The 21,555-nt window shown below is 40.5% G+C and overlaps 1 protein-coding gene across 3 annotated transcripts in view; it reads left to right on the plus strand.

Annotated features, from left to right (window-relative positions):
- Opcml (opioid binding protein/cell adhesion molecule like) overlaps positions 1–21,555 on the plus strand; it is a 1,129,626-nt gene that overhangs the window by 1,010,396 nt on the left and 97,675 nt on the right. For all 3 annotated transcript variants that reach the window (XM_029542772.1, XM_021206945.2, XM_021206946.2), the window contains one exon: positions 9,734–9,859. In XM_029542772.1, coding sequence (XP_029398632.1) covers positions 9,734–9,859 — 126 coding nt within the window. The remainder of the gene's footprint in view (positions 1–9,733; positions 9,860–21,555) is intronic.

Here is a 21,555-nt window from a genome sequence, read left to right on the forward strand (position 1 = left end):
AGCACAGGTTGTCCTTGAACTGCCAGCAGTCCTCCTTGCCTCTGCCTGTGGAGTGCTGGAATTACAAACACAAAGAAAATGAAGTCGTATAAAGCATGCTTGTAATACTGCTGGAGGATGATGAGTCTAGTTTTAGACTAGAGAAAACTTAAGAGTTTACAATCTAGTTCCTTCATTTTAAGACCAACCAAAACAAATAAACACCCCAAATGAATGGACACAGATACATCCAGTGTCCATACTCAGCAGGTGGGCTAATAGACTTTCAAAAGATTGCATAACCAAAGAAGAAAGACTAGAACCCAGTTATTCATATTCACCATATAGCGCAGTGGTGTTTGTTTCTGATTTTGATTGTTAGTAAATTGCTATCCTTTTTTTGCATGCAAAATACTGCACAAACTAACCTAGTTTGAATACCACATTTTCCAATTTATTCTTGCCTCTTGTTTAGGAAATAAGCTACCCTATTAGGATGCAGAAAGGTAACCCCACAAGAATAAAACATGAAATCCTTAAGAGCACTTGCTATATTATTTTTGTAAATTAGAATTGAATGTTTAAAACTATAATGAAAAGTGTTTCATATTTCTATTACCCTCACGAGATCTCTTAATATTTTGTTATTCCCTGAGCATCATAATAGCATTAAGAAGAAAATAGTAATAATGGTCATTTAAGACACTTAGAAACCATTCTCGCCAATCTAATCTCCACGCACCTGCAAGGCAGATATTCTTATGCCCATTTTACAGCCCAGGGACCTAAAATTGAATGGCTTAAATATGTGTCTTTTTCAAAACTCGTTTCAAAACAGAAGGAAATAGTATTCAAATGTTAGTGTCTAGGACTGTGAGTCAAGCGATGATTTGGTTTTAGCCCTACAGCTTAACTAAGACAATGAACAGTAAAATCTTCTGAGTGGAGAGAGTAGGGTTCTGGTGTTAGCTGACTGCCTCTGGAAGCCATGGAGAATAGGACATGGGTAGATGTCCCTAGTTGACAATGAACCCTGGTCAGGACACTGAAGGACAGCATAGAAGTTTGTCAGGTCTAGGCAACAGAGAGACACAGGTGAAACTCAGGTCCCGTTCGGGGCTGTAGCTTCTCAGCCAGCTAACAACACTAACTCACACTGAGGACTCTAAAACAGCATGACTTCCTGTTGTCATCAGAACTCAGTGCCCATCAGTGAATGGAAAGCATCTCCCTGACTCCTCTCTGGCTCTTAGTAGTAGAAAAGGAATCTGAGTCTCAGAGAGACAGCAGCACTATGCTTCCCCACTGTGTAGTACCCTCCAGAGGACAGCAGCCGGGCAGACAGCTTTCAAGTTCAAGGAAGCCATGGCCAGAATCTGGAGGTATAGCTATAGCCAGGAGTCCCCTACATGACATCTTAAGAGCTGGTATCACCTAAGCTTTTCTGGTCCTTAGACCTCAGATCGTTGACCTACCCAGCTTAGAGCTGTCATCAGGGTCAAGTTAGATACCAAAGTCCTTGCACATGAAAACAAGTTTCACCTTTGCCAAGGATGGTAGCCAGAGGCCTATTTGACATGGCTGGCTATGGAAAAGCAGCAGTCATCTCTGCATGTTGGTTCTTTCTATCATGGCCCTCAGCTGAGACGGGCTAGGTGGTAGACTAAGCAGGAGGCTGCAGCCTGTTCCCTTCCACGGTTCCTTCTAGAAACATTCCCCAACAGAGGAGCACTCCAGTGATTGCTCCATGCACATGAGTCAAGTCTGCCTCGTGCACTGGCTCAGGTGCAAAGCTCAGTAGAAGAGGAAGATATCAGACATGACTAGAGTATACTCTTCTAGAACCTGAGAGCCAGAGTATATTTGCTATGCAACAATTATATGTGTGGTAATGCCTACCTGAGGGTATAGAACATTAGCTGTTATGTACCTTATTTATACCAATATTATTTGCAGATATAATCTTATAGTACACGCTATTATTTATGTTACTAAACACTATAAGATTATAGTTATATAGGTCAAATTACAAAACTATGCTTATTATGTGACTTATTGTATATAATTTAGTTTATCGCATTTATTAATTTACTTAGTTACTGAATACATTTAACTTAATTAAATATAAATAAATTTTCCTTTGCCAGGCATTGAAGGCAAGTTTTATGCATAAACCCTGACATAATGTGAAATAAATGGAGAATGGGAAAGTGAGCAGTAAGAAGGGAACTGTTTCTGTCTCTAAATAATACAAACAGCACCCACAACAAGCAAAGGAAGGACTGACTGAAGTTTGCATTTGATAAGCATGGGCATATTTCCAGTCACTGTGCTGGCTGTGCTGTGTAAAGTCTTGTTTACTTCTTAGGACAACCAGGAGAGGCACATTTTGTCAACTTTGCTTTTCAGATGGCAAGCCAGAGTCTGGGAGGAAATGGTTAAAGTTACCCAGGTCGAGGGAAGCTCCTGGACTCCAGAACCTGAGTGAGGCACATACCTCCTTCCCTATTACGGCTGCTGTTAGTAGGGAGAGGATAAAATATGCGAAAACACAGCATCTCATCCCTGTTGGCTTTGTAAAAAAAGAAGTTTCACCTTTGTCTCACCTTTGAGAAAGCCATTTCTAACTCAAGCTTGCTTTCTCACAAGAACACAATGATCTGCAAAACATAAGTCTACGGTAGATATTCAATTATTCAACAGGTTTTCATTATGCGTTAAGCAATTCTAAGTATGGGGTCCATTGTCTATTATAAAGTCTATGCTTGGAGTGCAGTGCCGAAACAAACAAGCAGGTCCTATCAATGAATACAAAAGCACAAAACTCTAAGTATCATAGAGGAAAATGTGAGTGTTAAGAAGAAACTGTAACAAAAGGGCCTGAATTAGACAAGCAGTTGGGGAAGATCTGGATGGAGCCATTAAAAAAGACTCTATTACAACTGGTCCCAAAAGGAAAACTTACACCAGTGCTGTAAGGTCCTGAGTATTTCAGGGAGAAGCAATTGAAGAACAAATGTCAGGTTTCTAGGGTACAATAAGCTTTGATACATTTAAAAAACACATGGAAAACTATTCATCCATGCATTACATTCTAAAGGGGGTAGGAGTATATATCAGACATTACATTGTAGAACAGCATTACAAGGAGAGATGTAAGAGTCCTGGCCATGAGACAGTACTTGCAAAGGTAAGCTGTATGCTACAGAATGCCTTGGCAGAAACTTGGGTCTCATTATGGGAATTGTTATCTTAGTCAAGTGTTGAAGGATGAACAGCTCTGGGACACAGAAGCATGACTGTATTTTTAGCCAGAGGGACCAGTGTGCAGAAAAGCACAGAATGAGAGTAGCACACACCAGTAAGAGACCAGGAGGTTCCCTGTGAGGCTGTGGACAAATTGACTGACACTGAGGATATAAATCCTGCTTAGAACTTCACACTGTGTCTGCTGGGCAATGGGTTTATGTTATAGGATTTGGATTGAAACACGGTAATTGTAGTAAGACATACAGAGATTGTTGTATAGGGTAGCGATAAGTAGACCATGCCTAACTTTCATAATATTTTAAACAAGAGAAGATAATAATTGTCAATAAAGTCAATGGTAGTGGGTTTGAAGATGAATGACCAGGCTCTAGATGACATTTGAAGTATCTAAAGTAAAGCAGGTAGCCATGATGTAGGTACAGAGACTGGATCCAGACCTCGGGGTAACATGGAACCAAAAGACACTCAGAAATCCAACAGTTCCATGGGACATTTCATTGCAGTCTTTTAACTATTGTCTGCCTACAAATAATGTTAACGATAGACAGTTTAGAGTTTCTCCGTATATGCAAACCTGTGTGAATGCCCTGTGCTCATCCACCTTATTAGTCAATTTTCTTTTCATTGGCAGAAGCAATTTAAAGGACGTGGGATTTATTTTTGCTCAAGCACATGTATCTAATTGGTCACATGTGTCTATGGATTTTGTGAGTACGGCCCAACACCAACCCATAAAAACACTTAAAACATGAGATTTTTCTTAAGATGATGTTTCTATAACTTTACTATGTGGTTCTTCAGTGCAATTTTTGTAGATGACAACATTTTTTGTCAGAATGTCAAAAGGTTTGAATTACCTGAAAGGCACAATTCGTCATGAAGAGAAAGACAAAGTAACTGGGCTTACTTGGTCCATGGCAGTGAACAGGAAGAAGAGACAAGACTTGCATTAATGGTCTTTATCTTCCTACCAGGATTTATGTCCCAAAGATTACATAACTGGAAACAATACCATTAGCCTAAGACCAAATGCTCAAACATATATGCTTCTGGGAATATTTTCACATTAAAGCTGTAACTCTCAGAGTCAATGAAAAAAAAAAATCAGTAGGGAAAACCAAAAGCATCTATAGGTAGGATAGAAAATATTTTGTTTGAAATCCTCCAGTTACAAGTTCACTGTCCTGCCATTTACTATGTGCAGTTTCAGCATTTCAAACTAAGATTGTCATTCATTTCTTTGTGTCTGTTTCATTATTTATCAATACTAGCATGATATATAGACTCATTTGTCACAAATTGTTATTGCCATTGAACACAGATCTGTTCTCTAAATGTAAAGAAGCATTTGAAATTATTCCGAAGTAACACTTTTATTATCTTCAGAAGTTATCACAGAAGCAAGGATAGAACTTCATGATATTACTAAGATGAATTCAGATTAAAAATTATATTAGAAATACTGAACAACACATTGGGCAAGCAGCACACATTGGCTTGGAGAAGCAAGGATGGCTAAGATGGGCTCAGGCTGCCAATGATTTGCAGTGAGCTGGAGAAGCTTAGATGGAGAAGTGGTTCCGCTGTGGAAAGTGCTGTAAGGGCTGGCGACTGGAGAAAGATGCAAAGCCAAGAAAACAAAAGAGCAAGGGCTTATGGACATATGTAGAATTAATGATGATTAAGCTAAAAGAAAACATAGCATAAACCTATATGACCTGCGATACTTTACTAAACTCTCTCTGAGCCTCAGTTCTTCATTTTATTTTAGTTATTTTAGAATTTTTAGAAACCTATGAGACCATTAATTTGTAAAACCATTTGAACAAGTCGAGACACTGCTGTTGGCTTCCAAGTGTTTTATAACTGAGACCCAAAAGGACTTTGCTCCTTCCAAATCACTTCACTTCCTGCCTTATCGACGATCGACATGCTTGTGTCAGAGTTTATCATTCTTCCTTTGAGAAAATGACACACTCCCCCTTATTGGCCAGGAATGACAGATAGTGCTGCCTGGCAGCATGGAGCTGTCTGGCTTGCCTTGGCCCTCTACTCCAGGAAGATTGTTTCTAATGACTGATGTTGACAAGACACCTGGGAACTGCGGAGGTCATGCTAAGTCACTACCCAATCTTCCTAGCACCATCGTTCCTACTCCCTTCAAACTACCACAAGAAAGACCAGGGCAGGGAAAATCCCACCTCTACAATGGATGCTGTCCTGGGAGTTCCAGCCCAAGGTATCACAGATAGTGAGTGATTTAATAAGTCACAACCATGCTTTCCTCGACGGTGTCTATATCCTTCCAGAGAGACCCTGGGGTCTTCATAAAGAGGCTTTAAAATGGCGAAGCATTTCTGGTTAAAGGACATATTATTTTGCGAATATTTTGAAGCTGCACAGAAGTTGTTGCTTTATAGGAATGAGGAAACATGTATTGACATTTCTATGCCCAGACCTATTTTTTAACAAGCTAAAAAAATACTGAAAACCAGGCAGAACCATTTTCTCCCGAGTATGCAGTACAGTTGGAAAGTACACTGTTTTTTCCCAATGTGTATTTTGGTAAAATATGTGCACTGAAATTTCAGGGTAATTCCTAATGCAGAAATAACCCCTGATATGGCAGATTTATAAGCTAAGCAATTTTTATTTATTTGCTAATGTGGATTCCCTTAAGAGCTCAAATGTTCTGCTGGTTACTTATGGCTTCTCCTTGAAAAGTCTTACCTGTGAGGTCTCAGCAGTCTGAAACTGCAGGCTGCAGGGTTGTCAGGGTTGAACATCAGCCTGAATTTTCTTCTGCCTATGGCTTGGTTGGTTTAGAATCTACCAGTGCCTCAGCTGCTCCTTTGATAGTTAATAATCCATAATTAAAGTGGCAATACAAATGAATCAACATGACTGTAGGCTTGGTGCCTCTTTGCTCTCTAATCTTTCTTTTGATTCTGATGATGGGGGTAGGGAGGGGGGAATTGGAAAGGAACTGAAAGCTTTCAGCCTGAGCTTTGCCTCCCTTAGCACTGGAATTCTGTTCAGCCTGATATCTGAATCCTCCTCTCAAAGATGTAGGAATTCTACTTTTCCTCATGTCTCTGACCCCTCGGGGAAGAAACAGGGTGCTGCTCTAGCTGCAATAGAGCTTGCTTTGTCATCTTCCTGAGGGCAGGCTTAGATGAAATGACACAGGAAGAATGGCTTTAGTATTGAGGACACATAAGGAGGGGCAACAGAAAGAGGCATCTGAGTGGTTCTCTAAAGATGAGCCAGGCCTTTAAAGGAAAGGAGTGAGGAAGAAGGAAAAATAGAAAAGTACCCCAAGTACCCCAAGGCCCTGACACAATCCAAGAGTATGGGCATCTGCATGTTGCAATCTAAGGCCATGAGGGTCTGTGGTGTACTGTGTGCATGGCAGCTGTCTATAGTTAGGGGGCTGTAGTCAGAACGCAGAAGCCCCACTTACACAGAGGAACTTGTGTGTTACACCTGAGACTGAAAGGGCCAGGAGAGGAGCAGAATGGTTGTGTCTTTACCTTAAAAGGTCATGCTGGGTACATGGAAAAGCTAGATTAGAGCAACTCAGACATGCAAAGGGACCACTTGCAAAGTTCCAGGTAGGAGTCTATTGTAGATGTCTATTGCGAATTGATTAGAAACCCAAGTAGAAAATGATAATGAGAAGAGTTGATGTGGACTCTAGGTATTTTCCTATCCTGAGCTTTTAGTGAAGTTGATAATTAAGGCCAGGAGGTTGATCAAAATAAGGAGGAAAATGAAGGGTGACATTATACCCTGAAGTGCCTAAGATCCATGGACATCATCCAGTCCAAGAGAGGGAAACAATCTTGCAATGTTATTGTCGCTTTTCTTGTAATCAGCAACAGCGTTTTCATTGCTGCCATAGCAACCAATACTTATTGAGTGCTTACTTTACATCAGCCACTCTGTTAAGACAGCACTTAAAATCATGCAGCGAAGCATCCACCAGTTCACAGGTGAGGCACCAGAGTTCAAACTGATGAATGCAAATTACTGATTAAGATCATCCAGTAGGCGAGGAATTGAACTCCAGAGCTCTACCTCTAACTGATGGGACAGCATAACACTAAAATTATTTCCCCTTCAGACCACAGAGAGGTCCTGGCTTTACTATCGTTCTCCTTGAAATTTTCCAACATTATTTCTCAAATTGTAGAAGTCTTGATTTAACTTTTGATTTGAGACCTCAAGGCTAGTGTTATTTGGTGTGCAACTGTCTCATTGTGCTGGGCAGTGGTAGTGATGCATAGCTCCAGAGCTACCACATGGTCAAGAAGGGAACACACTAATCCTCCAGGTTTTGTGGGGTTGCTGAGCTATGATGCTTGGTATGTTTTGCACATTCATTGTAGTTTGAACTTAGTGATCTTTTGAATTTACAATTATGTTCATTGGTCATGACTCCAACATGAACCAAGGGATAGCCATACAATGTAAAGATGACAACAGTCACGAAGAGTTTAGTGCTTGATGTGTTGGTTTCAGGAAGAATACTACTAATGGTAGTCAAGAAATCAATAGAAAGTTCCAGAATGAAGGTGGAATAGTTATAATGAAACCAAGGGGTTAAATGGGGTGAGGAAAGGAAGGCAGGGTAAAGGGGAGGAACATGAGGAGGGATAATTAATACTAATGAAATCTTGGAAAATGTCATATTGAGCCCTACTACTATAGAAGTCTTCCAAAGTACATACGTGTACATATAGGAAAAGAGTTGAAATGGAGTTATCTTATAACAGTGGGACAATGCCTCTCCCAGATACCATGTGCTTCCATATAAAAAGCCAATTACCTCTTCTAGCTTACCTCTTTTTGAGTTGTTGGTCTCTGGAGTCATGGACCACTCCTCCCATAAAAACACTCCAGGCTATTGCTCTTGTTCTTGAGCGTTCTCTAGAACTTCATGTTGTGGCCCTGTTGCTGAAGATACCACATGCTGGGGTCATAGAACAGGGAGAAATCAAGTTGCTACTGACCTACCTGAAAGTTTCCTTTCTACTGGCTAACTTTCATGGCCCTGGAAGACTCTGCTTACAATACCAGGGAACAAATGTATTCAACACTTACCCAACTGTGAAACCTGTGAACAACAATAACCAACCTAACAAGATATGCTCACTGGTACAATAAAGGCACAAAAGTTATGGAAACAACCAACCATTCTCTAATTAAATTTAAAGTCTCCTTCACAAGACAAAACTCATGCCTGGTACTGTTTATTAACTGGAGGGGAAGAGTCCATGACAGGCTAGGCCATAAGCCCTAGAGAAAACCCTAATTATACTAAATGAAGATAGTGATAAACTGATCCCTAAGTTCTTATTTGACATCCATAGGTCAGTGGATCTCTCAACATCTATCAGAGAAACTTCTTTTAGCAGTGGATAGTTAACATTCTAATAAATATAGAGAGCCACGACTGACTAATATGCAGAGACTAAGACTATGGAGTGCTCAACTGTAAGTGAGATATTTGTATTATAAGCCCATCTCCCAAGGCTGAGGAAACATCACAAAGGAGAGGGTGGAAATATTGTAAGAGCCAAAGGCTGTGAATGACTATAGGTAAACCATTTTCTATGCCTAACAGGACCTTTGTACATCTGAACTGAAAGTAGCTGAGGTCCCACCACTCACTGAGAAGTTATTGACAATTGATACCTATTAGGAGAGGGAGAATATGTTTGCTTCAAGTATATAGCCCCTAAATGGCTATCCATGCTCCAGTAGATGATCCTACACCCACCTACAGAGAACAATAGACAGACTCAGGAGTTTTTTAAAAATAGAGAAGAGTGCATAAAGTTACAAGGAAAAAAGTGGTAGGGGAGCAGGAAGAAATTAGAGAGAAGTATGGGGTATATGTTTGATCAAAAACACATTAAATGGGTGTATAAAGTTTTCACAAAACTTAACAACAGTGATTAGCAAAATTTAAATTTGGTCTGAAGTTTCCATGGATGGCTCAATAGAAACCTTCTGGTTTTGATGGCTGCCTATTGTTTTGTTCATATCTTTTTAGTTTGTAGGAAATATATATTTAATTACTCACTTTCTGTTCTGTGACTGGAAACTATGTAAAGAAGAAAGGAATCTGTGGGTAAAGAGGGGCTCTCTCAGGCCCTTGTATTTTACCTTTGACTTTGCCGCTAATTAAATAAGTGGCTATACCTGGATCTTCAGATCTTCAAAGCCACCACCATACACACACACTAATGTGTTTATTCATGCTCCCTCAACATGGCACAACAATCTGTTCTTCTGTTAGACACATTCTATAAATGATGACATTTATCAGATCTTTGCCAAGACAAACAAAGTGGGATTAAAATGATGTTCATCCTACAAACATATATCATATTCATAGGCTGACAGGTCTTTTTTAAGCACACACACACACAAAAATCATTCTCAGTTTTTTCTTCTTTTCTGTGTTTCCTTATAGTTCCTCCCCAGATAATGAACATCTCTTCAGACATTACTGTGAACGAAGGAAGCAGTGTGACCCTGTTATGTCTTGCAATCGGCAGACCAGAACCCACGGTGACATGGAGGCACCTGTCCGTCAAGGGTAAGGTATTTACTATGCAGAGTTTTAAGAGTGTATTCCAAAAGCCGGCTTGGTTCTCATGCTAAAAGGAGATCAGTAACCAGAAAATAACATTGCATGTGATTGCATCAATACACCATCTCGGGACCAATGACATTGTATGTGAATGCATAAATACAGCATCTCAGGACCGATCTGTTTTATGTATCTGCTGCTAAGTTCCACATTCATTCCAGGAAAGGAATTTGCGGAAGAAAATTACCTAAATTATTTGCTCAGCTTTTGTCCATGACTTGGGAAGCCTTTGTTTTCAAACTGAAAGGAAGAGTGTGTGAGTAGCTTTTGTTGAGTGATAGTAACTTGTGTGGAGATGGATGTGTCCTTTCTCATGGTGGTGGTGATGTTGATAGTATGCCCTGGGGAACTTTGACATTACTGTATGTGTACTAAAGAAAACCACACCTGCTTGTACTTTCGGAACAGTTTTTAGAGAACTGTGTCTGTTGGATCTGATCAGAGAGTTCACCTTGAGTGGGGAAAGGGCGGTGGAGTAGGGGGTTGCACTGAGCTTGACCTTGCTGGGTGCTCAGCAATTGGTATTAACACATCAGTTACTACCATCTCTCACTAAGTATGAAGGAAATCTAAAGGACATGGGTCCATATCTCCTTGGAAATAAAACTTGGTCCAACTTGAACTTTCAAAGATGGGCACAGAGCCATCTGATATATTACACTGTTGGCAGAAACTGTGATTGATTCTTGAGATTATACAGGAATCAACTGCTCCCTCAGGCATTAGAAAACCCAAACGTGAAACCAGTGACTAGGAAAATACACATATGCCTGTGTGTAATGTAAAACTAATGTACATCTAAAAGAAAGCAAGGGAGTTAATCTTAGTAACCTTGAGAAAGGCAGAGATCTCCAAAATACAAAATTCCCTCTCTGAGAAGGAAAGAAAATAATAGCAGACTTGTTTGAGCTTCCCAGGGCTGCCCTAGCCAAGTGTAAAAAATAGAAAACTTCATGACATAAATGGAAATGTATTCCTTCCTATTGCTGGAGGCTGTGTTTCAAAGGTCAAATCATGGCCAGGTTGATTTCTTTCCTTAGCTGGGATGGAGGATCTTGTCCATTCTCCTTCCGTCCCCACCTGTCACGCACCCCTGACCTCTGTCCCGCAGAGGTGGGGCAAAGACGACACTTACGCCAAGGCAGGGTTTGAGCAGCATCTACAGCTTCCCGCTGCAGCTTCCTTTATTCTCTCTACAGCTCACCCCAGCTCTCTACAGCAGTTCAGCTTCTCTTTCTGCTTCTCAGCTTCTCCAACTTTATTCTGGGATGGCCCAATTTATCCTCTTCCACCCTCTGCACTCGTTTCTCCTCTCTCATCACTCATCATCCAATCAGCATTCAGCAAGCTCTATACACGAGCCATGCATGCAGACAGGGTGGGTGTTGATAGGCCAGTGACTCAATATCATCCTGTATGACGCTATACTTCAGGCGGGCAGTGTGTAATCACTCAGGTGCGCATAATCAGGTTTTTAGTAATCAAGCAGGGAATCACAGGGCTTGGCAGTGAACCAGAGTGCCATCTTGGCTCACAAGACCGAAGCCATGGCCACACCCACTTCCCACACCTGCACCCCCCCCCCTTTTCTATCAGTCATGGTATGGCTTGGTTTGTAAATGTGTCTCTTAGGTCTCTGCCTTCATCCTCAGTAGCATTCTCCTTATGTGTGACTTACACAAACTTCCCCTTTTTATAAGGAGATTAGCCAAATCCTAAAGGGATCATAGCAATTACCTCTTCTTGTTTATTTGTTAGTTCTACTTGATTGCCTTTATAAAGACCCAATTTCCATTAAAACTTCAATTCGATTAAGAATACATGAAATCAATTTAAAAATTATGAATCATTTTTTAAAAATCTTTGAAAAAATAGTATTGATTTCTGTCAAAGTAATGGCAGCAATTGTATATGAGAATTTCTAACACACTGTTTGGGTCATAACAGCCCAAAACAGATGTATGAATAGCAAACAAAGTATGTGAAGAACTTCATAGAAATAACAATCAGACTAAAATGAGGTACCACTGTGGTAGAAACATGAGATACCACTGTGATAGAGCCATGAGATACCACTATGGTAAAGTATGAGATACCACTAAGGTAGAGCCATGAGAGACCAGTATGGTAGAGCATGATATACCACTGTGGTAGAGTGTGAGATACCACTATGATAGAGTACAAGATACTACTGTGGTAGATCATGAGATACAACTATGGTAGAGTCACCAGAAAGACCAAAGCTCAATCGACTGAGAATATCAAGTGTTGGTGAGAAAGTCAGCCCCAGAAGTCAAAATAAGCCAAGATGAATATAACTTTGCACTAAAAGTAAGTATAAATTAGAGTCTAAATTAGATTCTAACAAAATTTGAAGTATCCAGACATATAAGAAATAATGTCTTCTTCTAATTTGGGGCATCAGTCATATCAGTAAGTCCAAAAGAAATTGTTTGCAGGAAGCATTTCCTGAACTGTTTTCTTCCACACAAACTAGGAACATTCTTTTCCACCCCTCACTTTTTCTAAAGAAAGATAATGTTAATAAATCTGCTCGACATTTTATATAAAGACTACAGATATTGAAACCTAAAAATTTCATATTATAACATCAACAAAAGCATGAAAGCACACTCACAGTTGGCATTGCGGAGCTCAGCTTTGATGTAAGTGCCACCAGAGTGCGTGTCCCTAAAAGCAAGAGCCCCAGGTGACTTCTGTCTAAAGCTGCAGAGCATTTATGCTTTATGTGATCGACAAGAATATGTCTAACCAGGATGCCAATTTTTATGCATTTTATAAAGTTGGATGTATTTATAAATGCTTTAAATCCCAGAATATACTTATTTGATCCCAACTATATAGTTCTCTAAGCCTGGAAACATTGTTAAAAGCACTTTGACTTTGTGAATGTTTTGAAGCAATTCTTTCTCATGATATACTGGAAAGGGTTCCTTCCACCTTTAGAGAGAGAGAGAGAGAGAGAGAGAGAGAGAGAGAGAGAGAGATTGATTCATCCATCTCCCAACCTTTTATAGAGTGTAATAGTTGTAATTCAGTGTCAGAAAAAAAAAACTATCAAATTCTAAATTTAAATGTTGCCTGTGCTCTTTCAGTCTCCAGGACTGCACTCCACTGTGAGCAAGGCTTTGTCTTCAGGCCTTTGGTTCACCAGCTTTCATGGCTACCATTGTCTTTATGTATCTGCTTGCAATGCCATTGAAACCGTTTGACCCAAGACGTTGTCTCTGAAGTTTTCAAAGGTCTGGAGAGTTTGCAAGTTTGAAATTTTCATAGGATGCATGCACTCACTGCCTTCTCTGTTGAAAACCTGGTGAGCGCTCCTTGAAGCCTGGGAGTTGTTCTAAAGCTTCAGAGAAACATCCAGTACCTGTCAGCACCAAACAGCATATTGAGGGAAGAACAAAGTGTTGGTTATTTGAGAATGGAAGAATAAAAAAATAAAGGTTACAATCTCAATTCTTCTGACATTCCAATGGTGTTACACATGAGAATTAAATTCATTGAACACTTCTGCTCCCCAAAGACTGATGCAGTTCCTGAAACATATGGCTTAAATTATGGGCTTAGATAATTGGAATAAATAAACAAACCATTTAGAAAAATATGTCAATGAACAGATGATAATGGACTAAGAATATTCATGCTTAGCTTTTAACATGCAAGTGTAAGCGAGGGTGTATAGGTAGAACATGGATGTGCCTAGTATGTCCAGTGCTCTGAGTATGAAGCCCAAAGTCATAAAATGGAAGTATGAGTACATGCCAACTATTAGAAATCATAAAAACAAGTAAAAATAAGTGTACATCTAGTAACACATGGGAGACTAATAATAAGCATATGTCCAAAAATGTAAGAAATGTCTAAAATTGAAAAAAAAAGACATATTGAAGAAAAGTTACAAAAAGCAAAATCAACCAATCAACCAACCAAACACACACACACACACACACACACACACACACACACACACAAACCCATAAAGCTTAAAGTAAATGAATGGGATTATACAGTAAAAGGATAGTTGAACAATGGTGGTAAATGTTTCTTTAAAATGGGATGGAAGTGGGGTGGAATGAGGAGACCTTGAATAGCGTCATCTGGTTCCCTTGGTGCAAATGTCCTGCATGGTGCACACTCCTGGGAATTCCTCTGCAGCAACTCTGCAATCCCCAGTCATTTTCTCATGAGAAGCACCAACTATACCTAAGTTAAGTCCACATTGCAAAAGTAGTTGAGAGGGTTGAGGAACCCACCAGGTGCCCAATATGACTCTAAAGAAACGTAGCTTCTCTAATTTCTAGGGTGAGTGGAGAGATGAAGCCCTCCAGACCTGTGTCCTCTCCAGCTAGGATTGTGACAGAAGACAGGATACATATAGCACTTCCCAGGAAGCTGGACTCTTACAGGATCATGTGTTGTGATGACCACTCCAGGAAAAGTTTTCTGTAGATGTATATTTGGGTTTTCAAAGTGGACATATAAACTACCAAGCATATGACTGCATATCTTTAGATATAAAAAGTTATTTCTATTGTTTGTTTCATGAGAAAGGGTTTCCCTGTATAGCCCTGGCTGTCCTGGAACTCACTCTGTAGACCAGGCTGGCCTGGACCTCAGAAATCCGCCTGCCTCTGTCTCCCAAGTGCTGGGATTAAAAGTGTGTGCCACCACTGCCCTGCATTAAAAGTTATTCTTAATGTTCTAAGGAGATAATGGCTTGCTAATAAAAATATATTCTTATGGATGTGATAGAGGATATGACACTTGTCCAATGGCCTTTGCAAGTGTAGATTCGCTGAATGGTGACCTGCAGTGCAGGGCTAAGAAAATGATTCATGGGTTTCTGCCTCAAAGATTTGACTTCTGCATAATAGGGAAGGCATGTATGGAAACACGCAAGCAAAGTGGATGAGCAAGGGGCCAGTCTGTTTGCAGCATGCTGTGAATGAGCAGGGTTTCAGGAATTATTTTCTGATTCCTTCCTGCAAAGAGGAGGAGATTCATTTGGATCAGCAGAAGCAGGGGGGATAGCTCTCCTGTGTGCAAGGGTGATGTGAATACTAAGATCCAGGGATGGGAGCAGAGGCAGTATAGATAGACTTGCTGTTCTACAGAGAGCTGTGTTTCTTTCCCTCTTATGATACCATGGCAATCCACTCTGATGTCTCACACCTGGCCCAATGTCTAATGACATACTTGGGAAGGCCAGATGTTTGGCGAACATAATAAAGTCTTCTCTTCTATCTCCCTCCACTGAGATTTTAAGATGACAGCCATTCACCTGTGAGTGAATCGCTCACACAATCTACTCATACAGGGTAATACCTCAGGGAGCCGGTGGATGAATTATTTTTGCAGAATTTTCTAGGTAACTGAAACTGACTCCTTTATGCATTGACTTGAGTCATTTTAATGGAAGCCCTTTTTAAAAATTCAGGGAGTTCTCTTCTAATTCTTCAGTCTAGTGGATACCTGTTAGCCTCATGTTGATAGTTTAACAACAGCACTGAACATTTCAGTTGTTTGTACCTGGCACTCAGGAAATAGGACAACTAGGAATATACCCTTTAAATAGTTTAAATCCTCCTTTTGGGTGTCCACTGTTTCTCTGCTTCTCCTTTTTTAAAACCCCAATCACACAATTAATTGACAATTCTCCCTGAAGTCACTGTGCCTACTTTCTAGCTGCCACCTTTCTTCTGATTGTTTGCTTCTAATTTGCCACAATGAAAAAATCTATGTGACCCAATGGATTCATCCTGAGTAAAAACTACTCAGCTTGGCTCTCCTGGAAGAAATGCAGTGTCCTGATAGTCATCAGAAACTAGTAGAATGTGGTATTGTTGTAACACATAACATCGCTAGGTGCATAGTTTCTGTGGCGGTGGCAGAGCTAGTGCTAACAAAACCAACATCCGTGGTTCTCACTTGTTTGGTGTTTTTATCTTTTGCTTTCTCTATTAAATACCAAGCTTGGGAGTATACAGACTTAGGCCTGTTTCATCCATAGTCACTATTTGATCCTTTATAATTCATGGGGAGAAAGTCTTAAACAACTTAACAATTCTTTACCACCCCAAACGTGGGGTGGCCATATTTGTAGGTATGACTCCCTTTCAGATGGTGTATTCTCTCACTGGATGTATGTGGGCTTCAGTGGTTTGCACTTGAGCTTGATAGTTCAGCTCTTAACAAGGAGAATTATCCCTTTACCCACCCCATCCCTCTTAGCATCACTTCTTGCACTGTAGGATGGGACAGTATATTTCAAACTCATCAGACAATCTTTGGGGTGAATTTTTTTAGAAAATGAATGCCAAGTATCTGTTGTGTTTTATAAAAAGAGAAGAGAAGAGCCAGGGATATGTTTGGTGAAGGCACAGTATGATGTGGGGAAAGGGGCTACCTCTGTGGGTCCATGCTGAGGCATCCCTTCCCCCTCAGGTACCAGCCATACAATGGTATAGTGGTATAGTATAGAATAGAGTTTATTCAGGGCATGGGGGAGAGGAGTTGAAAAGAAGGCAGAGAGAGAGAGAGAGAGAGAGAGAGAGAGAGAGAGAGAGAGAGAGAGAGAGGAGTTTAGAGGAGTAGAGGCTGGCCATGAACCACATGGAGAGAGAAGGAGGGAAATGGGGGAGAGAAGGGGAAAGGGGTAAGGGAGCAGAGCAAGAAAAGAGAAGGGAGCAAGAGAGAGAGGTGGGGCAAGCAGCCCCTTTTACAGTGAGTCAGACACACCTGGCTGTTGCTAGGTAACTGTGGGGGCAGAACCTAGACAAAATGCCAACAGTATTCATCACTGTGAACCATGGATTGTTACTATGGAGTGTGTGTGTGTGTGTGTGTGTGTGTGTGTGTGTGTGTGTGTGTGTGACGTTATCCTGTTGGGAGTTCACTGTGTAACTAGGATTATGGAATTCCTTTCCATAATCCTACATACATTGTAATGTTCTAATCTTTAGGGCAGACCAGAATGCCATGTCTCCACCCAGGGGAGAATTAGAACTCAGGTTAAATTCTTTTGACCAGAAGGAAGTATTTTTCCCTGACTGGGCTTCAACAAAGCAATTTTAAATCTTAAATATAAGCAAAGCAGATGTTTCACATTTGGGTGTTTCCAAGGAAACAGAAGGCAGAGTCCAAAGGCAGCCAGGATGGAGGGGGTCCAATGACCTCCAAGATTGTTCATCCCTATCTAGCGATATAACTACGCATCAGTACCAGTCTTGTATTTAATTTATTTAATGTTCCATCAGTCCTGAGAGAAAAGTACTATGATTTAATTTTAGTTCCCAATCCCTTTATTCTTGAGTCATTAAGCAAGTCAATGTTTTTGTTCTCTACCTGTAATCTGGAAATTTATACAGATGCTTCATTATAATAGACAAATTTGGAAACAAGCCAAATTTCTTTCAGTGGGTGGGTATCTAAGCTATGGTATGGTATATTCACATCATGGAATACTGCACAGCAAAATTAAGATGAACAAGAGGAGGAGGTGGAGGAGGATGAAGAAGAGGAAGAAAGAAAGAAAGAAAGAAAGAAAGAAAGAAAGAAAGAAAGAAAGAAAGAAAGAAAGAAAGAAAGCTCTTATTCATTCACTTAACAATTTAGAGAGAATGAATGAATGAAATCTGTGCACTATGTTTAGTAGAGGATGTAATATACTATATTATCCCACTTTCATAAAATTCTTAAAACTGAAAAAGTATAACAACATACTATAGATCAGTGACTAGCAGGGATAGGGGCAGATGAAGAAGAGGCCAATGGTTCAGAACTGCCTTGGTGTGGAATATGTCACATCTTGATTGCTGTGGTCAAACACATATAAATAAGCATGCAAAACATAAAAGTCCATGGACGTTTCCCAGCATCATTACAGTATACACATATATCTATGTAGATTTAATCAATATTCATGTTAAATTAACATAATAGACCATAATTGAGAAAAGTTAGTGGTAAGTGTGTGTAACTTGCTTGTTATTCTTACAACTTCTTGTAAATCAATATTTATTTCAAAATAAAATTACAAAAAGTAGTAAGATGAACCTCTAGCTTTCCAGTATAATCTATCATTATAAATGCTTATAGAGAGGTCTGTAGTTTATACTTCCGCATGTGTCATCTCACATGAGATTGTCACCATTCGCCAAATAAGTCAGAGAAGGAATGCTCTGACAATTTCATGGGTACGGAAACAAAGGCAAAGGTAAAAAAGCTGACAGGTGATTCCCAGCTGGCTATGCTGAGCATCTACAAAAGGGTCCAAGTTTCTGGGCTTTGAATCTGGACACACACACACACACACACACACACACACACACACAAATGGTTCCTGTGGCTTCTAACTGGAATGCTGCACTTTAAATCAACTTCTGCTTGTTATCAGGGGCACCCAAAGGTACCCCCTAACTTTGAGTTTCATCTGTAATCTCCTCCTTTTCTTCCTTCCTCCACATCCCTTTCCAATGCCTGACGATGTCTCTAGCTCCACATCATGTTGTTCTAACAAAAGCACAGTCTCCTAATGAAAGCCACAGCCACGCAGTTGTCTGTTGGCGCTCTCTGTGGCTCCAATGCTTCAATTAAAATAACCCCCCTGAGGACTACCAGCCTTGCTGCTCTTCTAAGCCACCCCATGTCCAAGTTCCAGCCACGGACAGGAATCGCCTATTAGCTGACCTATGCATCATCCGTCCTTACCACTGCTCCTTTGTCTTTCTGCAAGGCAGCCGGGATCTTTGTTTCTAATCTGGAGTCATGTTTAGAGCCTAATTAATCCCTGGAGTGTGAGAAAGAGGTGTCTGAGATGAGAAATCAAGGTTATACATATCTTGCTCAGTGGAACAGTTATGGGCAAACAAGCTGTTCCTCTCACATTTTTGCAAAGCAAATTTATGTTCACTAACTTTGGTTCTTGTTGTAAATGAGAAGTGTATGAAGGTCTAGCAATGCGCTTTTCACCATATGGGTGCCCATATGTTCCCCCCCCTTTGCTTGCGTACATTTCGCTTTGGCATGCACATATGCCTGTATTTTTGCAACTTAACAATATTAAAACTAATCCCATTTATGCTCCTTTTGGGTGGGTTGATTGAGTCATAAATTCCTGAGAATCTCCTTCTTGGGAGACTGAAGATCTGATGCCTGAGGAGGGAGGTCAGAATAAGCTATTCTGGCTGACAGATGCAGTCATCCTATGCCACTACCTCCCTGATGTCCCTGACCCAGTTTTCATAGTTCAACACTAACCCTAATGGCTAGGAAGCATGAGCAGATAGCTCCTTAGTGATAACCCACATCCTGCCTCTCTAGTGAGGAAGAATCTTCACTAAAGAACAGATGGGAGTTTCCCAGGCTTCCCTTTCTAAAGTCCCCAGTGAAGTGACTCCTCTTGGAGCATGCAATCTTGATGGCTCGAGGTGTTGCACTGGATATGTAGTCAGTATTTTTATTTATATTTCCCACTCTGAGCTGAGAAACTATGCATGTCAGAAGCGGAGCAGCTAGAAATTCAGCTTGTACTGAAATGATGTTTAGCATCTCCATCAGGCTCTTTAGAGGATAAATATAAAAATGGATGTTAACATGTACCATACCAAGTAAAATCCTCAACTAATTCCCTGTAAAATTGGAATTGGCAATGTTGCTGCTGTTTGTTGTCATGCTTTCTCCATCTTTTATTCCTTATTCATCCATTAACTCACTCATTGGCTTCATTTACAATATCTTCCTTCCCTCAAACACAACAAGTGGGGTATAAGGTAGAAGCGAGCCCTGCCTGGATTAAAAAGCTGACCACCTAAGGAAGAGATACAGTGATCAAATAATTCAGCACCTACAATGTCGGTGTGTGGCCGTGAGTGGGACACAGGAAGACATGACCCAGTGCAGAGCAAGTTTTCCCCAAGAAGGTAATGTTCAGGTGACCTTTGAGAATACATAGAAGTCCATTAGGAAAGAGATGGTGACATGAACACTTGTTAGCTCCCTGGGTAGACACCTTCCAGACAAGAAACACCATGTTCAAGTTGGAGGAGGGGGCTGGGTCTGCAAGAAGCAACCCTCTATGTTAGACAAAACTGGAGAGAGAACATATCGCAAATGGGTACTTAAGGGTTTTGCTCAGTATTTCGAAACAGGATAAAAATACCAATAAACTTCAAGAAAGCTTGGAAATGAGGTGATCCTGTATCTAGATTTATCTAGAAACATCTAACTTTTCATCAACTCATTCTCTGATGACAACTGACTATACCTCTGCCTCCATTCCCCTACCTATAAACCAGAAAGAATTAGTAATAAGACTTTTCCTTAATGGAGGAAAGGAGAATAGAATTTGATAGTATCTATTCCAAATACTTTTAGATGGTATTATAAGAATAGAAATTAACATGTGTCCTAGTAAGTGTAAAATTGGAATTAGAAAGGCACCCTGTACTGCCTGCTGTCTGTTGTAAAGCCTTCTCTATGCTATTGAAATCAGCTGGACACTGGTAAAATTGAGACGGGCTTTCTAAGCCCTGTAGATCTAATTGGCCTCAGCAGTAGGTCCACAGTGACTCTTGCTGCTGAACTGAAATTGTGGGCTTCAATAGAAAATAATAAGCAGCCTGGCTCCACACCAACAACACACTGCAACCACCCCTGGAGATAATGCGTTTTAATTTACACACCGAGCCCCTTCCCTCGGCCAGATGTTGAGGGAATCTCAGTACCATTCATTTCCTTCTTCCTTCTAGCTTGAGCATCCTTGAGAATCTGTGAGAAGACCCCAGGCTCTAAATCTGACCACTGGCTTTCTGCGCTATTTCTTTTTCATAGCCATTGGTATTTCTTCCTATAAACCCCTCTCTCCCTAGGGTAACGTCTCTGTGAATCGCCCTTTCTTGGTTAAGGTGTTTTAAACTGGGTTTCTACTATTTACAACCAAATTTACTATAATTAACTTTTCTCTGCGATGTGTCAGTGTGTAGCTGAGGCGAGGAAAACACAGTTCTTGTTCTAAACATAAAAGGACAGTGGAAGATGGAAACAAGTAAACCTCATCTCCCACTGAAGATGTGGTTAGGGCCACTTTATGAAATAAGCAGAGTAGTTGTATGCTGAAGGCACCGATGGACATTTTAAGATCAGTGTCCCTATCATTGTTTAGAAGTTCCAGGTAGCTGGCTAAGAGGCCTGTGTCTAACTTACTAACTCAAGTAGATTTGAACAGACAGACAGACAGACACACACACACACACACACACACAAACACACACACACACACAGGCTCTGATACTGCGTTATGGGATATTCAACAGACATCCTTACCAGCTCAATATAGCTGAGTGCAGTGTGTTTTATTAGCATGTTTCACATGAACAGAGCATCAATGACATAGCACTCAGAGGCTTAAGCACTAAGAGAGTTTGTCCCCTTCTGTTCTCTCAGTGCTCTGGGCAAACCTCATAAAGTGTAACAATATGTCTTGATTAACCGAGTTACTGATAAACTGACGTTTCCCAGTGGTGATATACCCTCCTTTGCCTAGATGATTCCTTTCTTCATTCCCTGCACCTTAGCCACTAGAAATCCAGTAGAGTTCATGAGCTGTTACATGTGAGATG

The sequence above is a fragment of the Mus pahari genome, chromosome 10 (genome assembly GCF_900095145.1).
Source record: "Mus pahari chromosome 10, PAHARI_EIJ_v1.1, whole genome shotgun sequence".
Lineage (NCBI taxonomy): Eukaryota > Metazoa > Chordata > Mammalia > Rodentia > Muridae > Mus > Mus pahari.